Source organism: Zonotrichia albicollis, unplaced genomic scaffold, assembly GCF_047830755.1.
Source record: "Zonotrichia albicollis isolate bZonAlb1 unplaced genomic scaffold, bZonAlb1.hap1 Scaffold_257, whole genome shotgun sequence".
NCBI classification, from domain to species: Eukaryota; Metazoa; Chordata; class Aves; order Passeriformes; family Passerellidae; genus Zonotrichia; species Zonotrichia albicollis.
In genome coordinates, this window is record NW_027428429.1 from 4,992,808 (window position 1) to 5,018,024 (window position 25,217).

The window sequence follows — 25,217 nt, forward strand, 5'->3', positions numbered from 1 at the left end:
ATGGGCTTCGTTTGTGTCGGGCTGGCTGCCCCAGCCCCAGCCCCAGCCCCAGCTCAGGGCACGGTGGGTGCTGGGGGCTGTTGGCAGGGCCAGGAGCCCACTCCCATTTCGTACCCACCCCAGCCCATCCTCTCAGCCCTGCCAAAAGCAGCTGGGCAGCGACTGAAGAATGAGCTTCATCTGCCCCAGCAAAGGGGGAGCCTTTGGTTCCCAGCCAGGCTGGGTCATGCCCAAATCTGGCCAAATTTCCCCGGGTGGGGATTCATCTGCAAATTCCTTGTGGAGTTTGGCTTTGAAAAAGGTGCCAGAATCAAAGTCTATCACCTTCAGCCTCCAGTGGCCAGGCTGAGGAAGAGCTTGTCATCCTTGATGTCACCCTCGTCGTCTCCAGCAGCAGCAGCAGCAGCAGCAGCATCCCCACCCGCTACAGCTTCTCCAGGGGCTCCTTCTCCTTCCCTGGGGGCAGACCAGGCTCTCAGGGCTCTGCCCAGGGCCCCAGCTGTCAGGGAACCAGGACAAGCAAAACCAGCTTGGATGGCGGCCACCAGTGCTGGGCAGAGCAGCTCAGCTCCAGCACAAGGGCTGTGTGTTCCCACCCCATGACCCCGGTGCAGTGACACAGGCAGCACAAAAAGGGCTGGGTTCCTTTGCTTCTCATTGCCAAGGCATATGTGGAGCAGGAACTTACCAGGGCTCTGGATCAAAGTGTGCCTGTGGCTCTCTCCCTTCCTCTATGGCAGAGGAATATCCCACATCCAAGGATAAAAGTACAGGTCTTCCAGTGCGGGTCTATCCAAGGAGTTCACGGATAAACACCACCTGATCAGATCTTTGCATTCTGGGGAGAGAAAGCAGAAACTGACGGTCAGCCAAAGAAGGCTCCTGTCTGCTTTACCCCAGTATTCCCATGCCCAGTCCATGCTGGACGTGCTCAGAGCTGGGCCTAAACTTTCCCATCAATTCCCTGTCTTGGAGGAGAGGAGGAGAGCAGGACATGTGCCACCTCTTCAGCAGCTGCCAGAGCGGGATGCCCACGAGCACGCTGCTGGGTCCCAGCACTGGGATTCCCCCCATGCCCAGAGAAGAGGATCCACCTTGAGAGAGCCTTTGTGGCAGCGGGAGCTGGCCCCAGCTGAGGTTCCGGCCCCTCCTGAAAGGGTGCTCCCCGCAGACCATCTGGTGCAGCAGGATGCCCAGGGACCAGATTGTTGCTGCCTCGCCATGGTACCAGCCAAAGTCGTTCCATTCCGGGGGGCTGTAGGACAGTGTTCCTATGGAATACAGATGGAGTTCATCAGGGGGATGCTGCTGCTCCCAGAGCCTGGCCCCAGCATCCCTGGGCCTGCGGGGGCTGCATCAGGGGCACACAGGGTGACCACTGCCCTCTCGCCCGCATCTGGGACTTGTGCACAAAGTTAGGGTTGGAAAAGAAGCCTCTGGCACTGGAAGAGAGCAGCCCTGGCTAGGCCCGACCATGACATGCAAAGGAAAAATCCACTCCATGCTGGGGAAAAAACATGCCCTTATCCTCCCTGCCTGCATTTCCCCAAAAAAATTATGAAGCCAAGGGAAATAGGGCGAGTGGAGCAGCCCAAGCCCTTCCTCTCGTCTGCACACCAAAGTGGCTGGGGCACAGGTTCCGCCCTCCCTCTCTGCTACCCCCACCCACGGGGGTTTTGGTAGGGCTGGCTGCCTCAGCCCAGCCCCAGTCCTGGGCAGAGTGGCTGGCAAAGGCTGCCAGCAGGGCTGGAAGATGGCTGCCCACCCAGCCCTGCTCTAAAGCAACTCAGCTGAAGATTCAGTGCCCTGACTGGCAGCAAAAGGGAGAATCCCTGCTGCCACAGCCAGCTTGGGCTGGGAGATGTTGGGCCATGAGATGTCAGCAGCGGGAGATGTCAGCCCTGGGTAGGCTCACCTGCAAAGTGAGTGTAGACTGTGTCCTGCAGGTAGGTGCCACAGCCAAAGTCAATCAGTTTGGCCTGCCCGGTGTCCAGGTCAACCAGGATGTTCTCTGGCTTGATGTCCCTGTGCAGGACCCCGCAGCTGGTGCAGTGCCGCACGGCCTCCAGCACCTGGCGGAACAGCTCCCGCGCCTCCTCCTCGGGCAGGAACCGCCGTGCCCCAATGAAACGATGCAGGTCCTGACACCGCTCTGGCCGCTCCAGCACCATCACGATGCAGTTGGGGAGCTCGAGCCACTCCAGCAGCTGGACCACACCGGGGAAGCCAGTGGACACCTTGGCCAGCAGCACAATCTCCAGGGGCGCGCTGGTGCCGTCGGGCTGAGGGAGGAGCACGATGCCGTCACTGGGGCCGATGCCGTGCCAGGCCTGGGGAAGCCCTCAGCCAGGCCGGGATGCTCTGCGCCCTGCGCTGGCCCCACGCCTGCTCTCCCTCGGGGCGTCCTGGTGGCTCCCACCGTGCCGGGCCCCGGCTCATCCCTGGCCGGCAGCCCCGGCTGCTGGCCCCGCTCACTCACCAGCTCGCCCCAGTGCCGGACGCGGTTCCGTGGCACCCTTTTGATGGCCACCTGCAAGCCAAGGCCAGCAGCGGGGTGAGCTCGCCGCCCGCACTGCGAGCCCCATCCTCCGCCCTCCGCCCTCCTCCTCCTCCATCCCTTCCTCCTGCGCCCGCCGCAGGCCCCGCCGCTCACCGGGGCGCCGTCTGAGAGCCGCGTGGCCGCGAAGACTCTGCCGAAGCCGCCGCGCCCCAGCAGCGATCCCAGCCGGTACCGCTCCTGCAGGGCCTCCTGCGCCGTCCCTGCGGGCGGGACGCGGCTGTCAGCGCTCGGCCCGGGGCCAGCAACGGCCCCCGAGCGCCCCTCACCCGCCCCGGGCCGGCCATGCCCAGGCGTTCGCTCCCGGGAACGCGGCACGGGAGGCTCGGGGCCGGCGGCCGCGCTGCCGAGCGGCGGAGCTCGGGCCGGGGAAGCCGCAGCGGAGGCGGCGGGAGCGGCCGCGCCGCGTGTGTGCTCCGCGGGTCCCGGGAGGAGCCGGGGCCGGGGCTGGGGTCGGGAGTGGACCCTGCCTCGGGTCCGGGGCCGGATTCGGGCCAGGCGGAGCCGAAGGGCGGCGATGCCGCCCCGGCCCCAGGCACTGACGCCCGCCCCGCAGCGCCACCGCCAGTACGGCCAGAGCCGGGCGGAGGCGAGACCGCGGCGGGACGGCCGGGGCCGGGCACGGGGCGGCCCCGCCCGGGGCCGGGGGCGGGCCGGGGGCATGGCCCGGCCCTGCAGGGGAGAGGGAGGCGGGGAGAGGAGAGGGACGCTTGGGAAGGGACGCTGAAAGAAGGGTGCCCGACAGCGGGAAAGGGAGAGAAAGAGAATGGAAGAGAGAAAGAAAAAGAAAGAGAGAAAAAGAAAGATTTTTCTAACGTATCTGTTTTTGGTTTTGCTTTCGCTGCTGCTGCTGCCGCTGCCGCTGCCGCCGCTGCCGCTGCTGCTGCCGCCGCTGCCGCTGCTGCAACTGAAGCACCGGGGCCGTTCGTCCCCGTGTCCGTTCCCCGCTCGCCCCACGAGCCCCACGTTCGAGCCCCGTTCGTCCCGGGGACAGCCCCTCCGTCTGCCCAAACACGGGAACTTTGCAGCCTTGAGCCCACATGCAGAGCCCTGACTCCTGCGCACTGGCACAGCGATCCCCTTGCTCGCTGCGGTGCATTGTCCTTGCTGAGGGTCAAACACTGTCGGGCCACCTTCCCTTGGGGTAGGATTCCTACCTGAGCCCAGCACTGCACTTACATCTGCAGTGTTGTTTTCCAGTAAAAACAGGGGAAGGAAAACTGTGTGTGGCTCATGGGATTTTAGAGTGTCTAAAAATCACCAAGTCACCGATTTTAGAGGTGAGGTGCATTTGGAATTACTGGGATGGAGAAATAGTGTAACATGGAAAAGGGGAGCATAGAAATAAATAGAGGAAAACATCTTGCATTGTTTCTTTCATTTTCATTTCAATTCTGAAAAGCTGTTTCAGTTTTCCAGGAATCTTCTTCTGTCTGCTCTTCCCAAAAATCTCTCATGGAGAACAAGGTCAAGCTTCTGTCACAAGATTTGCCACCAGGAAATTACGCCACTGGTGAAATTTTCATTGTGACTGTTTGTGCTGGCTTAGGGCAAATTTTGGGAGGAAACCTCATAAAGGAGTCTGTCCAGAAAGCAAGTTCAAGCGGCCCCTCCCCCTACTAGTTCAGGGAAAGACTTCTCTCGAGAAAAGTGAAAAAAACCCCAGATTTTTTAACAAGCATGAAAAACGGATAATATTAAATAAAACCTTGGACAGTGCTGAAGAGATGGCAAATTCAGAAAGTCCTTTTTGTGGGTTGTAGTTGGCTCACTCAGTCTCTTCTAAGTCCCTTTGGTTCTGTAATGCAGCGTCCCAGAGCTCGGTGGGCCACAGGTGTGAGCTGCCAGTGTTTTTCTGGGTTTTCAGTCCAGAGAAGGTTTAAACAGTTCCCAGAAAAAGGAAAGTCACAGGCCGAGGAACTTCTCTTCCTAAGGTGGCTAAAATCAAATTCCTGGACCTGGGCTGTGAAGGCACTGGGAAATTTCCAAATCTGGGCACTGGCGGTCCCAGAAAACACCAGATCATGGTGGCGCTGGAGCCAGAAGCTGCAGATTTCCAAACTTTGGCTTTCTGTGCCAGCACCAGGAAGTTTTCAGATCTGGGCGCTGGCACTGCCAGCAAACACCAGATCTGGGTGGTGTCGTTGCCAGTGACAGAAATCTGCGGGATTTGGGCTCCGCTGGCATCGGGAAATTTCCAAATCTGGGTTCTGGTTACATGAAACACAAGATGTGGGGGCGGTGCCAGACCCAGGAGCAGGAAGCTGCCACAGGTTTTGGATTTCTGTGCCAGCAAATTGCTGCACTTGTGCTGTGCCTGAATAGGGAAATTTCCAGATCTGGGCACTGGCAGTGCCAGCAAACACCAGTGAAACCTTCTGGTCCTTGTCTGCACTGTTGACCAGTGGTTTCCCTGAGAACCAGCTCTGGCAACTTTACAGAGAGAGACTGCTTTCATCAAGTTGTCTGGAAACAGAACTTTACTGAAGGCAAACAACAAACAGGATGGCGTACACAGTACAGAGAGAGAAGCAGAAAAAGGCCGGGGTCCAGGGTCTAGCAGGAATATTTATACATTTATTTATGGGGAGGGGTTAAGGTGGGATCTGAGGGAAGGATCCAAGAGGAAGGAAGGATTAAGAATATTACAGTTTTTGCAGTATAAAGTAACCAATGGTAGCAAAGAGAGCTCAGAACTTTCCTGTAACAATCTGCATAACTGAACAAGAGGATTATGGGCGGGAACTCCTGCTGACCCCAACTAAAGAGGGTTTTCCCACGGCCTTAAGCCGAGGTCTCCCAACCCAAACACACCAGATCTGGGCAGTGCCACGTTTTGGCTTTCTTTGCCAGACAATTGCTGCATTTGGGTAGTGCCAGCACCAGGAAATTGCCAGATCTGGGCACTGGCGGGGCCAGCGCACCCCATATCTTGGCAGGGGATGTGCTGCCACCAGGAAATTGCCAAATGTTAAACTTCTGTGCCAGGAAATTGCTGGAATTGTGCTGCACAGGCACCTGAAAAATTCTGGATCTGGGCACTGGCCATATCAGCAAACATGAAATCTTTGTAGTGTGTAGTAGTGTAGAGAAGTAGTGTAGGAGTAGTGTAGGAGTAATGTAGGCACCAGGTATTTGCCTGGTTTTGGCTTTCTTTGCCATCAAATTGCTGCACTTGGGCTGTGATGGCACAGAGAAATATCCAGATCTGGGCATAGGCGCTGCCATCAAACACCAGGTCTGGGTGGTGACCATCTTGGCACCAGGAAATTGCTGCCTTTTGTCTTCTTTTCCCAAAAAATTGCTGCACTTGGGCTGTGTTGGAACTGAGAAATGTCCAGATTGGGGTATGGGCGGTGGCAGCAAACACCAGATCTTGGCATTGCCAGTGCTGGCAGTGGAAATTGATAAATTTTTGCTTTCTTTACCAGAAAATTGCTCGACTTGGCTCTGCCAGAACAAGGGAATTTCCAGTTCTGGGTACTGGTGGTGGCAGCAAACACCAGATCTGGGCTGTGCCAGACCCAGTAATGTTGTAAATTAATTTCTAGAGAATTTTTAACGTTTGATAGAAGGTTTCTATAGTATGTATACAAGTGTCATGATCTGTCCTTACGAACGGGCTTCGTGATGGTTTGTGGGTTGATCTCAGAGTGCAAAAAACAACACGGTACAGGGGGTTACAGTGATAATCAAAACAAATGTACCTTTATTGAATAACCACAGCAAAATGTGTTGAGGAGGAACTGGGGGAAAAGGGAAAACTAAGGAAAAAGAGGGAGGAAGAGAAAGGAAGGTATAGAGCTACCAATTGTTTTACTAGGCCAGGACTAGACCCAGAGCTAAGCAAACACAGGCAGCCAGGTGACATTGTATAACATCAGAAGCTGGCAACCATGAGGACTTTGCTGTCAAAAGGTTAGAGTTTGCACTGGGCCCAGAAGTGTTTTTCCCTAAGGCAAAGCAAATTGAAATGTGAAGTTTAAAACCTTCAAATGACTATGAAAGGAAACTGCAGAATAATTTCTGGAAAGGCAGCATTGTCAATGATCATGCAGCCTACCAACAGCTGGAGCTGAATCCAGAATTGCTTCTTCCAGCTGTGCAGGAATTCATTCCCCTGGCAAGCACTGGTCCATGGGAACAAATGATCCCCTAGCTCTGGGCTGAATGGCACCCAGGCTGCAGTGCAGATTGGAGGAACCCTTGCCACTTGTTATTGGCCTCCCAGTGCACTCATCCTTCTGCAAACAAGGTGCAAACAACACAGCTGCACTGCTGTCCTGGGTAAATATACATACAGGTGACTTTGCCAAAGCAGTGCATCATTTCCTAGTGTAATGCATGACCTCTTCTTACCTATGGAATTTTGATTGAAGACACCTTTGAGCCAGATCTGTGGGAGATTGCAAAGGAACAAAGCTTTGGGATTTGGGCACTCTTCTCTTGGTTTCTTTGCTCAGGCCTTTGGTGAGCACAGAACACACCTAGGTATAAAACCTTTGACTAGACAGGATCTTTTGGATCCGTTGTTCCCCAAACAGGTCAACAGGTGACTCTGTTGTAATGCCAAGTAACAAAGAGCAGCACAAATGACACAAAGGAAACATAGCCAAAGAGGAGGAGGAGAGGCCCAATGAAGAAAGGATGTGGTGAGACACTGGCACATCGAGTGAGCTGCACTCCCATAATCTCTAGGCTAGCAGGTCCTGGTCTCACATTCTCCTTTTGGTTTATTTAAATTTTATTGATTTATTTACTTTTTTCATCATCAAAATAAAATATATACAATTAAAAATATGTCATCAAATTGTGAAGACAGAATCAAAAGTCATTAATTCAAAACTACATCTAAAGATCTGAATATATGTACAGCTGTAACTATGAAGCCTAACACATCAATCCTATTCTTCAAACACTCTTCATACAGGCGGCAGCTTCTTCCTGAGCTTGGAGGAAAGAGAACTCTTCTGAACGGGAGGCGAGGACTTTGTGAGTGAGGGAACATTGGAAGTATCTGAAGAAAACTTCTTGAGAAGACTGTAACCAGTCAGATCTGCAAAATGGAGACACAAAGTTTAACAGAGACCACCATGTAAACCTATAGCAGCTGAAGCTCCATATTTCATGGGACACATTTCCTGCAAACGTCTAAACTGCTGCACAGGGAAACATGCTCGTGCTGACAGACACTGAGGCAGGCCGGGGCAAACCCTGAGCCACTTGCCCAGAGCCAGCACAGGCACAGCCTGGCCTCTGGGCTGCCCTGGGACAGCAGGGAGCCCAGAGCCCTGTGCTCTCCAGGAATGGCTCAGCTGCACATGCACCCTCCTGCTCCTCTGCCTGCCCCACAGCTCAGCAGCCCCACAGCTCCAGGGGCACTGGCAGCAGCACAGCTCATTGCAGGGGCACATGCAGGCACAGCTGTTCCCTGGCAATGTGCACAGCCTCTCTGGGCTGCCACAAGACCCTTCCTGCCAGCAGAGATTGGCCCAGCTCCCCCCTCACCTCTGTGTGAGGCTGAGCCATGATTGCCTTCACCTTGTCCTCCATCTGGAGCTGCTCCAGGCCCCCCATGCCATGAGTAGGAAGGGCAATGGAGAGAGCAAGGGCAGATGCACCCCCTTCCTTAGGATTTTGTCATTTTTGGCACAGCTCAAAAGGCAAATCCAGAGGTGTCCAACTCAGCGCTTCCTCAGCTTTCTGGAGAACATCTCGCCTTCACCAGCCCAACATTTTGGAGAGGTTTTCCTGCACATGTGGAGGCTTGCTGGCAGCACATTCCTTCCGCTGGGTGCCCATCACCTTGCAGAGGGCAGAGGCGAGCTTGGTGGCCACGGTGCGGACGTTGGCGCTCCGCACAGGCAGCGCCTTGTTCCCCAGGCAGGACCAGAGCACGGGCAGGGCGTCGCGCTGGGCGACTTCAGGGCTCCTGGCATGAACCCCCTGCACAAGCACTGCCGGGACAGAGACACAGCTCCTTACCCACCAGCTTCACTGCAAACAAGGCTCTACCTCTGCTTCTGCTTCTTGCCAGCCTCTCTGGCCAAGAGCAGCAAAACAGCACCCAGAGCCCCTTGGTCCAGAAAAGGGCAAAGCAGCTGAGCATCTTGGAAACAGAACCACCAACCCCTCAGCACTAATTGCTCCAACCTGAGCCTTGTCCCTGTGGCAGACTTCCTACCTTTACTAAATTATTTCACAATCTCTGTATGAACAATGAATGAAATGTCCAATTGCCTTTGATTTCCATTAAAAGGTTTTCTAAACATACACTGAAGATTTGGAAATGCACCATAGAGAGGAAATGGAGAGATTTCTAATAAAAGGATGATTCCATTTTTGTAATTTGATGTCAAGTGCCAAATGTCTAATCTGGCTCTTCCCTTTGTAAATGAGCCTTTCCTGGTCTTATCCTATGCAAGCTATTACAGCTCCAGAGCTCAGTCCCCAAGGGGACTGGGTGCCAGAAGCCAGCTCGCTCTCAGACCAAGGCCGCGGGACAGCCCTAGCAAGCAGGGAATTTTCAGCTCTTAGTGATTAGGCAGCTCTTATGATTTCAAGCTCTTTGCTTGCTAGGTAGCTTTTCCCTTGGCCTAAGGCTCCAGCAGACGGTAGAGAGAGGAGAAGCAGAAGACGCTGGCTGTTCCATGAGTATGGCTTTATTGTAGGGGTTACGTGAAGGGTCTCAGCTCTTCTTCTTCCGAGTTAGTAGGGGTACAGTATGCTACTTTTATACCCTTGGCCTGGATCCAATCCTGACCAATGGCAAAGGTGTTAGAGTGACCATAAGTGACCAATAGTAGGGTTAACAAGATATTGCCTTACATGGCTATAGGGATAGGGTACAGGGCGGATGTCCCTAGAGACAGGAAGCTTCTTTGCTGCTGTGTCAGCATTCTATTCTCCAAGGGGCCCTGGCTAAACCTGAGGGGTTTACTACAACTCCACTTTCTGTTTTTACAAAAAATGCGTTCGCAATAGTTCTTTTGAAACAGTGAACAAGACACAAGAACATAGCTAACACAATGACAATTACAAGGAAGATCAACAACAATCCCTTGACCAAAGATGCAGCCCATCCTGTAAGTCCCCATTGCCCGAAAAGTTCATTGACCCAATTTGGGATTCTTTCTACTTTCAAGTCCTTCACGAGATCTTTCAGTTTCTGGATGTTCGCATGGATGGATTCCGAACGCGGAGAGAGGTTGAAGCAGCACATTCCCTCAAAGTCCTCACATCCATGTCCGTGGGCAAGCAGCAGGAAGTCGATTGCTGCTCGGTTTTGGAGTGAAGCTTGTCTTATGGTTTCTTCTTCCTTTAAGAGATCAGTCAGGGCTGCTGATGTGGCGTTAGCTTGTTTACTGAGCCAGCAGCCAAGGTGATTGATTTCACTGAGGGCTTTAGCACCAGCTATCCAGGGTGAAAACAGAGAGACAGCAATCTTTTTTGGTCTGTTCCAATCATACAATCTCGGATCACAATTTTCATCAAATTCAGTGTAGGACCTTTTTTCACGTTTTGATTCTCTTTCCTTTTTCCAATTATGTAACAGGGTGATGTTTGGAGTAAGGGTAGAAAGTTTTCCCAGAGTACAGGGACCTCCCTGGAGTCGGGAGGGGATCCCTGCCCATACTCTGTCACCACAGATGAGAAACATTCCCTTGGGTAATACTTTGGGATGGAGAGAGGACACAGAAATTACACGAGCTGTGTAATTGCACCAGTCATGAGGGTTATAGGCTTTGCTCACTGGTGATAAATCTTTTCGATATGTGTTTTTGTGTTGGTCAATTTCTGACCAATCGTTTTTTGGATGTCTAAAGTAAAATTTGACACAATATGTGGCCTTGGATGACCCCAACAGATCTAATTCTTGGGGTTCCTCTCGAGCATCTGGCAGAATTTTTGTCCACTCGTCCCAAGTATCAGCCCCATTGGGTCTCTTACCTGTGGTGCGGAGAACCTCGGAGTTATGGACAGGCCAGTCGTCTGCTACAAAGGGAATTCCTATTAGACATGTGGAAAGTGGATTATCAATGCTTCCCATGGACAAGCACATGTTGTCTTGTTTTAGTGTTTTTGCTAAGGTTACCCAAACATTATGGCTGGGCTGAGGGCTAATCCAGCTGAAGGCATGCGGTATGGTGTAGAGCATTCAGGCAGCGGTGAAAACAGCACTGACAGAAATATTTTTCATCTTTGGGCAGGATTAGGGCTTCTGATTGGGAATATAAGCACAATTTGTTATCTTTATGATGAGGGGGATTTCTGCCTTGTTCTTTTCTGTGTTCCCCTCCTCCCCCCCTTTTTCTTTTAATTTCTAAGCCACACTAAGGGAGGAGGAGTGGGTAGAAGGTTAAGGAATTTTAAAGGTTAGGAAGAGGGAATAATAAGGTTTTTAAAATATAAAAACACAGTGTAACAACACATATTTTAGAGAACACTTTTGTATTAAGGCTATCTGTGGCCTAGTACAGCAGACTGTTGTTTAGCTTTCTGTTTTGTCTGCTGCCTTGTAATGGGGTGGTCTGTTCTGGTGTTTGTGGGTGTTCGGCGACGTCTTCATCTCCAGGCTGAGCTGGTTTGGTTTTGAGTGGTCTTGTGTTTGCCTTAGGAGAGTTCTTGTCTTTGTCTGCAGTAGTGTTCGCTGTGCCTAAGTATGGTTTTATGTATTTTCCTGGGTACCACCTTGGACCTGATGGTAGCAGCACGCACGCATATCCTCTACCCCAGGTAATCAACTGATGAGGCCCAGAAATTTGGTGTGTTTCAGGGTCCTTCACAAGCACAGGTGGTTTCTCAGTGAGCTTTGCTTGGGTGGTATTCGCAAAGTGGCGAAGTATTGGTGGGTCAGGCTTTGATACTGTGCAGTTCAGCAAGTTGATGACATAGAGAGCCTTGCAAAGTCTCTCCACTGGAGATGTGATTTTCGTGTCCCTGTTCTGTTGATCGAGGACTCTTTTGAGGGTTTGATGTGTCCTTTCCATGATGGATTGTCCTGTGGGGTTTACAGGTATGCCAGTCTTGTGTGCTATGCCCCATTCATTGAAGAACTCCTTCAACTTGTGGGAGGTATAGGCTGGTCCATTATCTGTTTTAATCTCCTTTGGTACACCCAGGGTGGCAAAAGCGAGGAGAAAGTGTTTTATTGTGTGCATGGTCTTTTCTCCTGCATGTGATGATGCAAACACTGCTCCTGAGAACGTGTCGACCGAAACATGCACGTACTTTGACCTTCCAAAAGGCGCAAAGTGAGTTACATCTGTCTGCCACAGCTGACAGCTATTCAGACCTCGGGGATTGACTCCCGTACCCATTGACGGTATCTGGTAGTTTTGACAGTTCGGACAGGTAGCCACGATAGCTTTTGCCTGATCCTTTGAGAGCTTAAACATTCTCATAAGGGCAGGTACATTTTGATGAAAAAATGCGTGTGACAACTTTGCCTGAGCAAAGATGTTAGGAACATTTGCAATTTCAGCTGCCATGGCTAATGCATCTGCTTTCCTGTTGCCATCTGCAACAAAACCTGGGGGGCCCGTGTGAGACCTCACATGCATTATGTGATAAGGTTGCTTTCTGTGGGATATCAATTGTATTAACTTAGAGAGCAGTTGGTATAGCTTTGGGTTAGAGACCTCTTTGAGAAGAGCATGTTCTGCTCTCATAGCTATACCAGCAACATAAGCTGAATCTGTGACCAGATTGAAAGGCTCGTTTTTAAATTTTTCAAAGGCTCTGACAACAGCTGCTAATTCTGCAATTTGTGGCGATCCTTCTACTATTTGTACGTCAGATTGCCATTCTTGTGTTTGGGGGTCTCTCCAAGTAATCACCGACTTGTGGGGAGACCCTGAGCCATCTGTAAATAGAGTTAGAGCCTTGAGAGGTTTTCTACTTTGGATTTCTTTTGGAATCAGATGGAAAGTTTCATTCTGGTTAAAAAGATTGTGTGGTGGGATCTCCACTGAAGTTTGGCCCGTATAACTGTCCAAAGCAAACTGAAGACTCGCATTGGTCTTGATCAAATCCTCAAAGCCTTTAAGGGTTATTGGCAAATATATGCATTCAAAATCACAACCTGAAAGAGAGCAAAGGTGAGTCCTAGCCTTTTTTATTAAGTGTGCTATAATCTCCTGGTAGGTGGTAAGTGTCTTTGTAGGCTGGCTACGTGTAAAAACCCATTCCAGTATCAACAAACGGTCTCGCAGCTGAGGGTCCCATTGGAAAAGCAGTCCATGGAATCGAGGTGCTTTTCTCAGGATGATGAACTGGAAAGGCAGGCTGGGCTTGTAGCGATGAGCTTTGTGTGAAGACAGGGCTTCCTAGACTTTGACGATGACACCTCTGCCTTCCTCTGTGAGAGTGCAGGGAGAGTCCAGTTCCTTGGGTCAACGGAGAAGATTAAGGTCGTGGAGAAGCCTCCACTTGTTTGTACCTGACTTTGGTAGAACAAAGACTGGAGAGTTCCAAGGGCTGTCAGACTCCACCATGTGGCCTTTTTTGAGCTGTTCTTCCACGAGGGCGTTTAGGGCGCACAGCTTGGCTTTCTTTAGGGGCCACTGCTCAGTCCAGATTGTCTTGTGGCTTTTCCAGGTGAGACGGGGTATTTCTGGCAGCGCGCTCAACTCAGTGGCCCAGTCAGAAATCCTGAATGGGAATGTGTAAGGAAGCACCCCACTGGGATAAAACGTCTCGTCCCCAAAGGGTGATGGGGGCCCTTACCACAAATGGACGGATGGTTGCCAGCTTGCCTTCTGGCCCTTCAACCAGGATGTTGTTCTTGCTCCTCATGGATACTGTAGTTCCACCAATCCCGGAAATCATGCCTGCAACAGGTTGTAGATCCCAGTGTGCTGGCCAATCTGAACGGGCGATGATGGTCACATCTGCACCGGTGTCCAGCATTCCTGGCAGGTGGGTCTTCTCTCCTTTGTGGGAGAGGCTGCACTCGATGGTAGGATTGGATGGTCCCATGACTTGAGCCCACATAGTTGTAGGGCTGAGAGGAATCTGTTCCCTGTGATTCTCTGGGAGTAAAAATGCTTGAGCTATTGGAGTTCCCTTAGAAAGAAAAAAAGGTAAGTCTATGCAGTATACCTGCACGAGGATCTCTTGTCCCGGCTGCACTGTCAGCACTTCCGGAACAACGAAGATTTCCTTCGGAGTATTAACCGAATCACCTGTAATTAAAATGTCTTAAGGACTCCCTTTAGGTCCATATTTTCCTGTGGGAACACGGTGAACATTCTCATCATTAAAGTCAATGGACAAAGCAGTTACCAGTTGTCGGCGGGTACCTCTCTGGGTTGTCCCGTGGGCTGGGGCTTCTCCTTTGGGTCTGGAGCAGCCTGGGTTTGTGCATGATTGGGTCTTGGTGGCCTTTGATTTGTATTCTGCGCCCGAAAGTCGAACGGGCGGCTCAAGAAGTTTAAAGGACGCGGTTGATCGCGTTGCTGATTTTGGGGTCTTTGATTATAATTCCGATGGTATCGGGGAGGTGTTCTTTCCGGACAGTCCTTTATATAATGTCCTAGCTCTCCACAGTGATAGCATTTAGCTTGTTCCTTAGATGTTATGACTGCATATGCACCCGAAACTCCTTCAGCAATAACCTTAGCAACTGCTTGGGCCACTGTATTTTCAGTGGACATGTGGCGTGTACAGCATTCTAGCATTTGCTCTATAGTAGGGTCTGTATCCACGGGTAAAGACCTCAAAATGACCTTACATTTCTCATTTGAGTTGCTGAAAGCAAGCTTACATAAGAGTTCCTTTCTTGCCTCTGCACTCTCTATTTGTTTCTCCAAAGCATCTTTAAGTCTGTCCACAAATTTTATAAAGCTTTCTTCAATGCCTTGTTTTATAGTAGAAAAATGCATTGTTGGCATTGACTCATCCTGCATAAGAAGCAAGGAGGTTTTTGCTGCAATTGCTACATCCTGCAGCGCTTCTTTATTCAAAGTTTCCATTTGTTCTGCTGGTTTTTGAAAGTCTCCTTCGCCGGCCAACTGTTCTACTGTGAAGTTGGTCTTAGTAGCATCAGCAGTATATGAATCTGATAACGTTTTTAAGTGTTTCTTCCAATGCCTATCCCATAACAAATATTCTGCCGGTGACAGAAGGCATTGTGAAATATTTTTTACATCGTGAGGAAGCAAAACATGCGCAGAGAACATGGTTTCTAGGAAATTTCTAAAGATACGTGAACTACGTCCATGTTCCTTGTCTATATTTCTCAATTGCACTAGTTCCTTATTAGGAATTGGTTTCCATGTCTTGATATTAGATTCCCCACCATTCCTTCCTTGCTTGTATTTGACTGGAAAGGCTGTGATTTTCTGTGCTAGGTCCCAGTTCCCAGACTTTGTAGCTTCTGTCTTAATAAGAGCCCATGGGTCTATATTAATCGTATCAAAATCAGATTCATCAGAAGAACTCTCATCATCTGAGGAACGTTGTGAGGGTTTTGCTACCCGTGAATTCATTTTTTTTTAATTTAGAAGCATTTTTCATGGTTTTCAATGACTGGCCCAAAGTTGGCACTATTGGATGAGGGGTAGCAGCACAGCAGGGACCGGATTGGGTTGGGGGGCTGACACCACGGGTGGTCTCTGATCCATTCGGGTGGCAGGAGGGTTGGGTCAGGGGTTGGAGGGACGTGTGGGGGCAGGGAGGGTGGGCGGGCTGGGGATGCACGCCTGGGGGGTTTGGGGGTGCGCAAGCAGTGCTGGTGCAGGTACAGGGTGAAGTGGTGGTGCTGGTGTTACTGTGCATGTGTGTGGCTGGGGCAGGGGGACAGGGTGTGGGCATAGCTCAGGAAAGCACCAGGAGGGGCCGGCCCGCTCTCAGCTGGGGCCGAGAGGGCCGGGGCGGTCTCGGGAGGGGCAGGAGCGGGGGCGGTCATGGCGGGGAGGGCGGCCACGGGGGCGGGGGTTAGCAGCGCGGGGTTGGGGGGGGCGGCAGCGATAATGGGGCCAGGGGTCATGGTGGACACGGTGGGGGGAGCGGGGGGCAGGGCAGGGGCATCAGCGGGAGCCGCGATGAAGGAAGCGGGGGCAGGGAACGGTGGCGTGGGAGTAGGGAGAACTGGAATCGCGGCGACGGGAGGGGACTAAGGCAGCACGGGGGCGGGGGGAACGAGGAGGGGATAGACCGGCACAGGGGGAGGAGTGGCCGCAGTGGAGGGTACGGTGGTAGAGGCAGGGAGCGGGGCCCCCGGGGCCTGAGGCGGGAAGGAAGTGGGGCCGGGGGGATGGGGGGCTACAGCCGGAAACGGGAAGCTGGGCAGCGCGGGTCCTGCGAGGGGGGAAGGTGTGTGGTGGGGGGAGACCATGGTGAGCGCTGCTGGCTCTGAGACAAGGGAGAGGGGGTGCAGGGGGGACTGCTTGGCCTCTGCCTGTGAGGTGGTATCTGCAGGAAGCTCTGCAGAGCCCAGCGACTGTGTGGTATGCAAGGCACACATCTCTGTTATCTCATCAGCACAATTAGCATATGAAGAGGAAAGATCTGTTAGTGTGCAGCTTTTTTCAGAATTAGATTTTTCAATTGTTTTTGTTATTATATGAAATAAAGGTAAGAAGTTAGTAACAGAAAAGTCCTGTTTTGTTTGAGAAATATAAATAGTGTTTCCAACTATATCCCAGAAAGAATTTTCAGTAATTGTGGTCCTATCAGTTTCAGGGAAATGCAGCACAATCCAAGTAACAAATTTTTTAAGAGTCTTTTTTACTGACTACCTTTAGAAAAAGAGAAATTATTAAAAGATAAGGTTTCTACAATGGTTAAATATAACTCTCTCTCAAGTGTGGTTAGTTTCAGGGTGCCTAAACAAGTACCCATATTTTTTTCAAGACCTTTCCACAGCAAACAAGAAAAAAAAGAAAAAAATCAAAAAAGGTTTTTTAGAGCACCCAAAGGTATGCACGCAATCTTAAGTAATACTTACATCCTTTGGGGTCAGGGGTCTGTGGAAGGGGTCTGCTGCTCAATTCTTGGACGTTATCTCGTCCAGATGTATGTATTGAGGGTCGAATTGAGCCTTCTGCAGAGAGGATTTTTTAAAACGAAAAGTCCTTGTGCAGAAGGAGAGGCTTCCCAAACAGACAATAACAGGAAACCCCAAAAAGGCTCCGATGCTCCGGCAACATTTCACCCCTGGGGACCAGGGTCCTACGACGATCACGTTTGGGCGGCCACTTAAATGAGCCTTAGTTGGTCTTATCCTAAGCAAGCTATTACAGCTCCAGAGCTCAGCCCCCAAGGGGACTGAGTGCCAGAGGCCAGCTCGCTCAGACCAAGGCCGCAGGTCAGCCCCTAGCAAGCAGGGAATATTCAGCTCTTAGTGATTAGCCAGCTCTTATGGTTTCAGCTTCGCTTGCTAGATAGCTTTCCCTTGGCTTGAGGCTCCAGCAGACGGTAGAGAGAAGAGAAGGAGAAGACACCGGCTGTTCCACGAGTATGGCTTTATTAGAGGGGTCCGTGAAGGGTCTCGGCACTTCTTCTTCTGAGTTAGTAGGGGTACAGTATGCTACTTTTATACCCTTGGCCTGGTTCCAATCCTGACCAACGGCAAAAGGTTAGAGGGACCATAAGTGACCAATAGTAGGGTTAACACAATATTGCCTTACATGGCTATAGGGGTAGGTTATAGGGCGGATGTCCCTCGAGTCAGGAAGCTTCTTTGCTGCTGTGTCAGCATTCTATTATTCAGATTCTCCACAGGGCTGTGTCTAAACCTGATGGTTTCACTACACCTGGAGACTCAAGATGGAAGGAGCCTGAATGTGGCTCGGGAACCCGACCATCCTCCCTCCATCTTGGCTTCTCCACTTCCTGCTATCACAACCTTCTCTTCCGCCCTGAACAAACCTCAAGACTCCATCGCCACAACTGCAGGTCATGCCGCCACTGTCAATCATTCAACCTTCACCCTGGGCCCTGCCTCCAGAACTCCACCCTTGAAGTCGGCCATCCTAAATCAAGGCCCTTCCTCCCCAACACCTGACAAAATGCCAGTGCCCTTTGCCTCACCCTCTGGCAACAATATGACCCCCATGGTCAAAGATACTAAGCCCAACTGTCACACTATTTCTAATACAAATGTTTCTGCTCCAAGTTATTCTTCCTCCCCAGAAGACAGTTTGGATTCCCCAGAGTCACCGTGCCCCTAAACCCCAGAAGACCCCTAGGAAAGGATCCAGAAAGAAGCAGTTAAAGAAGGAGATTGGCAAATGGTCTCGAAGCTCCTTAATGCCCCGTATGTTATGAAACAAGGAGGCAGAATCCCAACTATCAGCCATTGGTTTACGGGGAAATCAAGGACCTGTGTAAGGCACCTAAAGACCATAGGAAGGACTGAGCTTGTTTTAATGGCCTAATGAGGGCTATGTTTACAGCATATGTTTTAAACCCCTATAATTTAAAATATTTTATGACCATGTTGTTGTCGCATATACAGAATACACCCTATGGGAAGGGGGATGGAAGCATTTACTAAAACTCTTAATAGCAGACTGTGCTAATAATGAGGCAAGGGCAGAATTGACAATCAACCGTCTAGCTGGAGAAGGACAACACAGCCTACCAGATAATCAAGCAGCAGGTATCCCCAGAGAAGTATTGGATGATATCAAAAAGATGGCTTTGCAAGCTTAAATCCAGGTATCGGATGGTAGCCAAACCCCCAGTTTGGACTACCTTGGGTGGCTGCAGCTAAAGCTTTAGGACAATTAGACCATCTTGGGTGCCTGTTAAGTAAGCAAACCAATGCTACCTCCCTCACACTGAGTGGTCTGCTCTCAGACATAGAGACCATCAGACATGCCATCATGCAGAACAGCGATAGCGTTTTTACTCTGGGTAATGGGCATGGCAATGTGGATTCTGAGGGCACGTGTTGCATGAACCTCTCCAGCCACAGCGAGTCCATCCACAAAAGCATTCAGGTACTGAAGAAGAGTTCAAAAACCTACAAGTGGAAAACAAAGACAAGTTCAATAAACTCTTCCAATCCAAGAGACTAAAGGGTTGGATGATGTCTAGCTAAAACAGGACTATTAATTCTCTTAGTGTTTGTTGTTGTATTGTTAATCATCCCATGTTTGCCTGGATGCTTTAAGAAAGCCTTATGAAATTCTTTCAGTTCCATCTTTGTTGTAAAACAGAAAAGGGGAAGATACCTAACTCAGGCTCCTCATAAACTCCTTGGAGAACTGGTGGTCAGGGTGGCACAAACATCCCTCAGAGACTCAGTATGGGATGAAGAATCCTTAAAAGTACCTAAAGTATTCTTAAATCCATAAAGTACCTTAAAAACCTTTAGTATCTCAAGGCATTATTGAGCCCTACTGAGTGTCAGTGCAAAGCTCTCCAGGGATTATTTAAAGCAGATAATTCAGGCAATGATTGCACAGATCTCTCACAGAATCTGAATCAAAAGGGAAACACCAAGTACCTTAAAATAACTGAAGTACCTTGAAGCATTAATGAGCCCCACTGAGTGTTGTTACTGACAAAGCCTCTCCAGGGACTAATTACAGCAGATAATTGGAGGCCATGATTGCAGAGACCTCTCAGAGACTCCAAGGCAAAAGCCAAACCCAAAGTCCTCTGTAAAACCTGCAGTCCCAGGGAGCATGAAGGAACCCCCAAGGGCCATTCCTGAGCAAGGCTCTCCAGGGACTCCTTCCAGCAGATCCTTGAGGCCACTGGGATGTGGGCTACGGGGGGATGCTGAGGGCAGGACAAGGGGCTGACAGTGCCCAGCCTGGCTGGGGCTGTGCCAGGAGGCCCCAGGGCCTCAGCACAAGGTGTCTCCTCCCAGCCCTTGGTGGCACAGACCCTGCTGTGCCCCAGGGCACCAAGATTTGGCTTCTCTTTGTCCCCACCTGTCATCACTGCCTCCAGTTCTCTGCTCCACTGGGGGCCTGGGGACACTTTCTCAGTCGTGTCCCTCACTGGGACCCATTAAAAGTCCAAGAAAGTTTGGAGTTGGATTCTGCCTTGGAGTTCTGGAGAGGTTTCTTCAGCTCCCTCTCAGGGACTGATGTTCAGGGCCTGAGCACAAAGCCCCAGAGGCTCATTAAAGTGCTTGTGCTGTGTCTGTGCTGCTGAGCTGGGCTGGGCTCCTGGCACAGAGGCAGCTCCTGGTAACCAAGAAGAGCTTCAAAAGCACATTTCTCTTGATGAGCAGCTTTTCTCCCAGCCCAGCAGGGCTGGGGCACTGCCTGCAGCCACCCCGGGCACAGAACAGAGGCACAGAGAGCTTCAATCAGTCAGGGCTGGGAAGGTGCTGAGAAGTGCCTCGGGCAGAATCACTGCCAGCCCTTGGCACAGGAACCTCTGGCTGCAGGACAATGCAGCTGCAGCTCCTGCAGTGATCTCCTACAGCTGGAACATCCCAATGCCTACAGACTCTGTGAGTACATTCTCTGATTGTCTCTTGTGCTGAGCAGCCAGGGGTGCCCAGGGCTGTCCTGCAAAGCAGGGTCCTGCAGCCCAGGGCGCTGTGCTGGGCAGGGACTCTGCTGCCTGCCAGGGACAGCTCTCAGCCAGCTCTGGCAGCTGCTCCCAGCACTGGGGGACAAGATCTGGGTGGGAGGAGACAGCTGGTAAGGCTTGGAAGTGTTATCCTTGTGTGGTGAGGATGCTGCATTGTTCAGGACTGCTCCCAGAATGGCATTTAACTGCAGAACTTTTCCAAGCAGATTATAGAGGGAACACAGCAATGCAGGGGCTGCATAAAAGGGAAAATCCTGCCTTTTTAATCTACTGCTCTGGGTTGCATGGGTGGGAAATTGCCTATAGATATTCATCTCTCGGTTCACATTTAGAAAAATAAAAAAATATTATCTCAGATCTGAATAAACCAGGCAGTGACAGAAATCAGAAGAAGACCCCTTAGAGGCAGAATCAGTATCGCTTTTACAGACTCCTCAGGGTTGCTCTGACTTTGCCATCAGAGCCTGCAGAGCTGGAGCTGCCCCTGGGCAGGTCTGCAGGGCAGAGCTGAGCCCCCAGGGCTGGACTGGGCTCTGGCAGCACTGGCAGGGCCCAGCCCTGGGCACAGGGAAGCAGCTGCTGGCAGGGACAGCTCCAGGCAGCAGAGCCCTGGGCAGGCAGTGGGGGGAAAGTGCCCCCAATATGTTCTGGGATATTTAAAGTCCTCTCCAAACCCAATTATTACATGATTAATTTTTTACAGATCCCCATGCCAAGAGACCATAGGAAATGTCCAACAGCAGCTCCATCAGGCACTTCCTCCTGCTGGCATTGGCAGACACGCGGCAGCTGCAGCTCCTGCACTTCTGCCTCTTGCTGGGCATCTCCCTGGCTGCCCTCCTGGGCAACGGCCTCATCATCAGCGCCGTATCCTGCAGCCACCACCTGCACACGCCCATGTTCTTCTTCCTGCTTAACCTGGCCCTCAGCGACCTGGGCTCCATCTGCACCACTGTCCCCAAAGCCATGCACAATTCCCTCTGGGACACCAGGAACATCTCCTACACTGGATGTGCGGCCCAGCTGGGTTTTTTTGCCTTTTTCATGTCAGCAGAGCTTGCCCTCCTGACCATCATGTGCTATGACCGCTATGTGTCCATCTGCAAACCCCTGCACTACGGGACCCTCCTGGGCAGCAGAACTTGTGCCCACATGGCAGCAGCTGCCTGGGCCAGTGCTTTTCTCCATGCTCTGCTGCACACAGTCAATACATTTTCCCTGCCCCTGTGCCATGGCAATGCCCTGGGCCAGTTCTTCTGTGAAATCCCAGAGATGCTCAAACTCTTCTGCTCAAAATCCCACCTCAGGAAACTGGGACTCATTGCTCTTAGTGTGAGTTTTGGTTTTGGTTGTTTTTTGTTCATGATTTTCTCCTATGTGCAGATCTTCAGGGCTGTGCTGAGGATCCCCTCTGATCAGGGGCGACAGAAAGCCTTTTCCACCTGCCTCCCTCACCTGGCTGTGGTCACTCTGTTCATTAGCACTGGCATATTTTGTGATCTGAAGCCCCCCTCTATGTCCTCTCCTTCCCTGAACCTGGCACTCTCAGTGCTGTACTCAGTGGTGCCTCCAGCCCTGAACCCCCTCATCTACAGCCTGAGGAACCGGGAGCTCAAGGCTGCAGTGTGGACATTGATGACTGGGCGGTTTCAGAAACATTAAACTGCTGGCCAACTTCTGCAAAACACTTGTAATAAAAATCATCTTTGATATTCCTTGTTGATTTCATTTTGGAGTTTATTTTTCTTTGTTTTAATTTATTATATTATCCACAAAGAAATGTCATTGTTTATACCATTTCTCAGTTTGTTTCTCTCCACATTCCCTGTGACCACAGACTGTGTAAATGAGGGGCTGCACTCTTGGTGGTGTAAAGGAAGTATAGGATCTCCCAGCAGAGTTTTCTGCAGAGATGCCTTTTTGTTTCCTCCTCTGGAGCTGCAGCAGCAATGTCTGTGTGCAGAGCTGGGGGCAGATCAGTGCTGGCCCAGCAGCTGTGCCCAGCAGCAGCAGCATTTGGTGTTGCCAGTGCTGCTGCCGTGGCCCTGCCCCGCTGCCCTGGTGGCCCTGGTGTTGCTGCAGGGCCTGAGTGCTCTCGGGGCCGGGCACAGCCCTGGGGGTGGCAGTGCCAGGGCTGCAGCAGGGACAGGCCATGGGCACTGCTGGGCCAGCGCTGACGCCTCAGGCCAGGGCCTGGGGGCTCCAGGCTCCTTGCCCAGGCTCTCTCAAGAACACACCCAGGCCAATGCTCAGCACAGAAAAGCCCCGTGAGCAGCCCCAGGCTGGCCGTGGGCAGGTTGGGGGCAAACAGCATGGCTGGGGCTCTGCAAGGGCCCTGGGGGAGATGGGAACGAGCAGCAGAGCAGGGGCTGATCCATCCCCAGTGCGCTGCACAGCCCAGGGCAGCGTCCCAGAGCGTCCTCATGGAGCTGCCAACAACATCCCCCCTCTGCAGCCCTGGCCTCTCTCCCAGCTCACACAGGTGCCCCATCCTTGCAGGCACAGACACGGCAGCACTGGCTCAGCAGCCCCTGTTTGCATTGCACACAGCAGGGGGAGCACCCCCATGCTGTTACTGTGGGACATGAACCAGAGGGAGCACAAATGCCATCAGCCCCTGGGGCCAGCAAGGAATGGGGGACACCAGGGAAACCACTCAACTTTGTCCTGGCCTCTGCAGTCAGCCGGAAAGTTTGTTCCCATCAGGTGGGAGTTTCCTGTCCCACTGCAGACACTGTTGCTCAGAGCCAGGGCTGCCTGGCAGCCAGCCCCAAACTGCCCTCAGCATTTCCTTGGCTTTTTCCTTTGCTTTCTTTCCCAAACCTGATATCTTCCCATTGCCCATCCCCTTCTCCTCCCCTGAAAACAGCCCATCTCTGTTTGTCCTTTCCTCTCTGGCCCCACTCCCCATTGCAGTTCCTGACTTGGCACCATGGGAACGTCCCTTGGGCAGCAGGATCATCCTACAAGTGCTGCAGGAATTGTCTGCAGGCTCCTGCAGTGCCTGGTGCTGCTCCCTTGCCAGAGGCACTCCAGGCCAGGAGGGCACATCTGGGCTGCTGTGTCTGGCTCTGGGGCTCCCTGTTCTGGGCAATGAGGAGGAGCTGCAGAGGCTCTGCAGGACTGACAGGATGGGCTTTGGGGCTGGCAGGAGAAGCTGAGGGACCTGGGCTGCTGGAGCTTCTGAAGGGGAGGCCCAGGGCTCATCCTGCAACTGCTGCAAGGGTGGTTCCAGAGAATCACAGAACAAGCAAGGGTGGAAAAGACCTTGGAGGTCCTCAAGTCCAACCTGTTCCCTGGCACTGCCTTGTCTCCCCTGAGCCTCCTCTTCTCCCGGATAAACAACCCCAGCTCCCTCAGCCGCTCTGAACAGGACTTGTGCTCCAGACCCCTCCCCAGCCTTGTTGCCCTTCTCTGGACACACTCCAGCCCCTCCATGGCCTTCCTAAATTGGGGGCCCAGAACTGGACACAGCATTCGAGGTGTGGCCTCACCAGTGCTGAGTTCAGGGCAAGAATCCCTGCCCTGCTCCTGCTGGCCACACCATTCCTGATCCAGGCCAGGAGCCATTGGCATCCTTGCCCAGCTGGGCACACTGCTGGCTCATGTCCAGCCTGCTGTCCATCAGTCCCTGCAGGTCCCTTTCTGCCTGGCTACTGTCCAGCCCCTCTGTCCCCAGCCTCTAGCACTGCAGGGGTTGTTGTGGACAAAGTGCAGGACCCAGAACTTGGTCTTGTTCAACCTCACATTTTTGGATTTGGGCCCTGGATCCAGCCTGTCCAGGGCCCTGTGCAGAGCCCTCCTACCCTCCAGCAGATCCACACTCACACCCAGCTTGGTGTCACAATTTTGGCAATGCTGGACTCAGTCCCCTCATGCAGATCATCAGTGCAGACACTGAAATCCATGCTGGCTGGCTCTGATCCCTTGGCCTCTTGTGGGTGCCCTGGGATGGCACTCAAGGTGATCTGTTCCATAACCTCGCTGGGCACCCAAGTCAGGCTGACAGGCCTGGAGTTGCCCAGCTCCTCCTTCCAGCCCTTCTTGGGGATGGGCTCACACTGGCACCTCCAGTCCTCTGGGACCTCCCTGCTGAGCCAGCACTGATGGTAAATGATGGAGAGCAGCTTGGGGAGCTCATCGACCAGCTCCCTCATCCCCCTAGGATGAATCCCATCCAATCCCATACACCTGTGAGCATTAGAGAGGCTCAGCCGGTCACCAACTGCTCCCTTCTGTATTACAGGGTCTGTTCTTCTCCCTATGTCCATCTACCAGCTCAGGAGAACACTTGTCCTCAGGACAACCTGTCCTAATATTGAAAATTGAGACAAAGAATGTATTGAGCAGTACAGCCTTTTCCTTATCTTTAATTTTTTAATTTTTCACTGCAATTCATAAAGTGTAGAGGTTCTCCTCCCTCCTTTTGCCATAATTTTTTTAAGAAAACTTTTTTTTTTTTTTTTTTTTTTTTTTTTATGGAAGCCACAAGGTTGCATTCTAATTAAGCTTTTACCACTCTAATTATTTTTGTTATAACCTAATATCAACCATAAATACTTCGTGAGTTGCCATTCCATTTGACCCCTGACTTCCCACAAAAGCACCATGTGGAACTAGGCCAGTCATTTCCCTCACTGGCTCATGTTTTTTGCACACTGGGACAAAGTGAGGGACAAATCCCCCTTAAGATTATTTTCTTGAAATTTGCCCATCCTTCCTGGATTCCTTTATTTTTAAGGGCTGTTTCCCTTTAAAAAATTGGTACCTGATTCAGCACTCCCCAAATCTGCATCCTAAATAGCCCAAAGTCTGCCCTTCCTAATTCCAGTGCAGAGGCTTTGTTTCTCCCCCTCCTTCTTAACCAGAAGGTCACAGAGTGTGCTATGACATCATAGAATGGGGTATATGAGGTCATCAAGCAATTATGACATCATAGACTGCCTCTGTGATATCACAGAGCAGGCTGTGACATTGTGAGTCAGAGGTCTAACATCATAGGGCAGACTATGAAATCACAGAGTTGGCTGTGAAAACACAGAGCAGGCTGTGACATCCCAGAGGGGCTGTGTGACATCCCAGCAGGCTGTGTCAGGTCACTGGGTTGGTCACTCCGCCCCAGCTCCCCCTCACAGTTTCTCCCAACAACTCCAAT

The 25,217-nt window shown here is 51.7% G+C and overlaps 1 protein-coding gene across 1 annotated transcript; it reads right to left on the reverse strand.

Annotated features, from left to right (window-relative positions):
* Positions 1 to 731: 731 nt before the first annotated feature.
* LOC141727897 (serine/threonine-protein kinase pim-1-like) lies at positions 732 to 13,552 on the reverse strand. The gene is made up of 6 exons (XM_074534186.1): positions 13,286 to 13,552; positions 2,654 to 2,821; positions 2,480 to 2,530; positions 1,916 to 2,282; positions 1,095 to 1,271; positions 732 to 838 (listed from the first exon to the last, which is right to left on the reverse strand). The coding sequence occupies exons 1-6, from the start codon at positions 13,550 to 13,552 to the stop codon at positions 732 to 734; spliced, it is 1,137 nt and encodes a 378-aa protein (XP_074390287.1).
* Between the last annotated feature and the right edge of the window lie 11,665 nt (positions 13,553 to 25,217).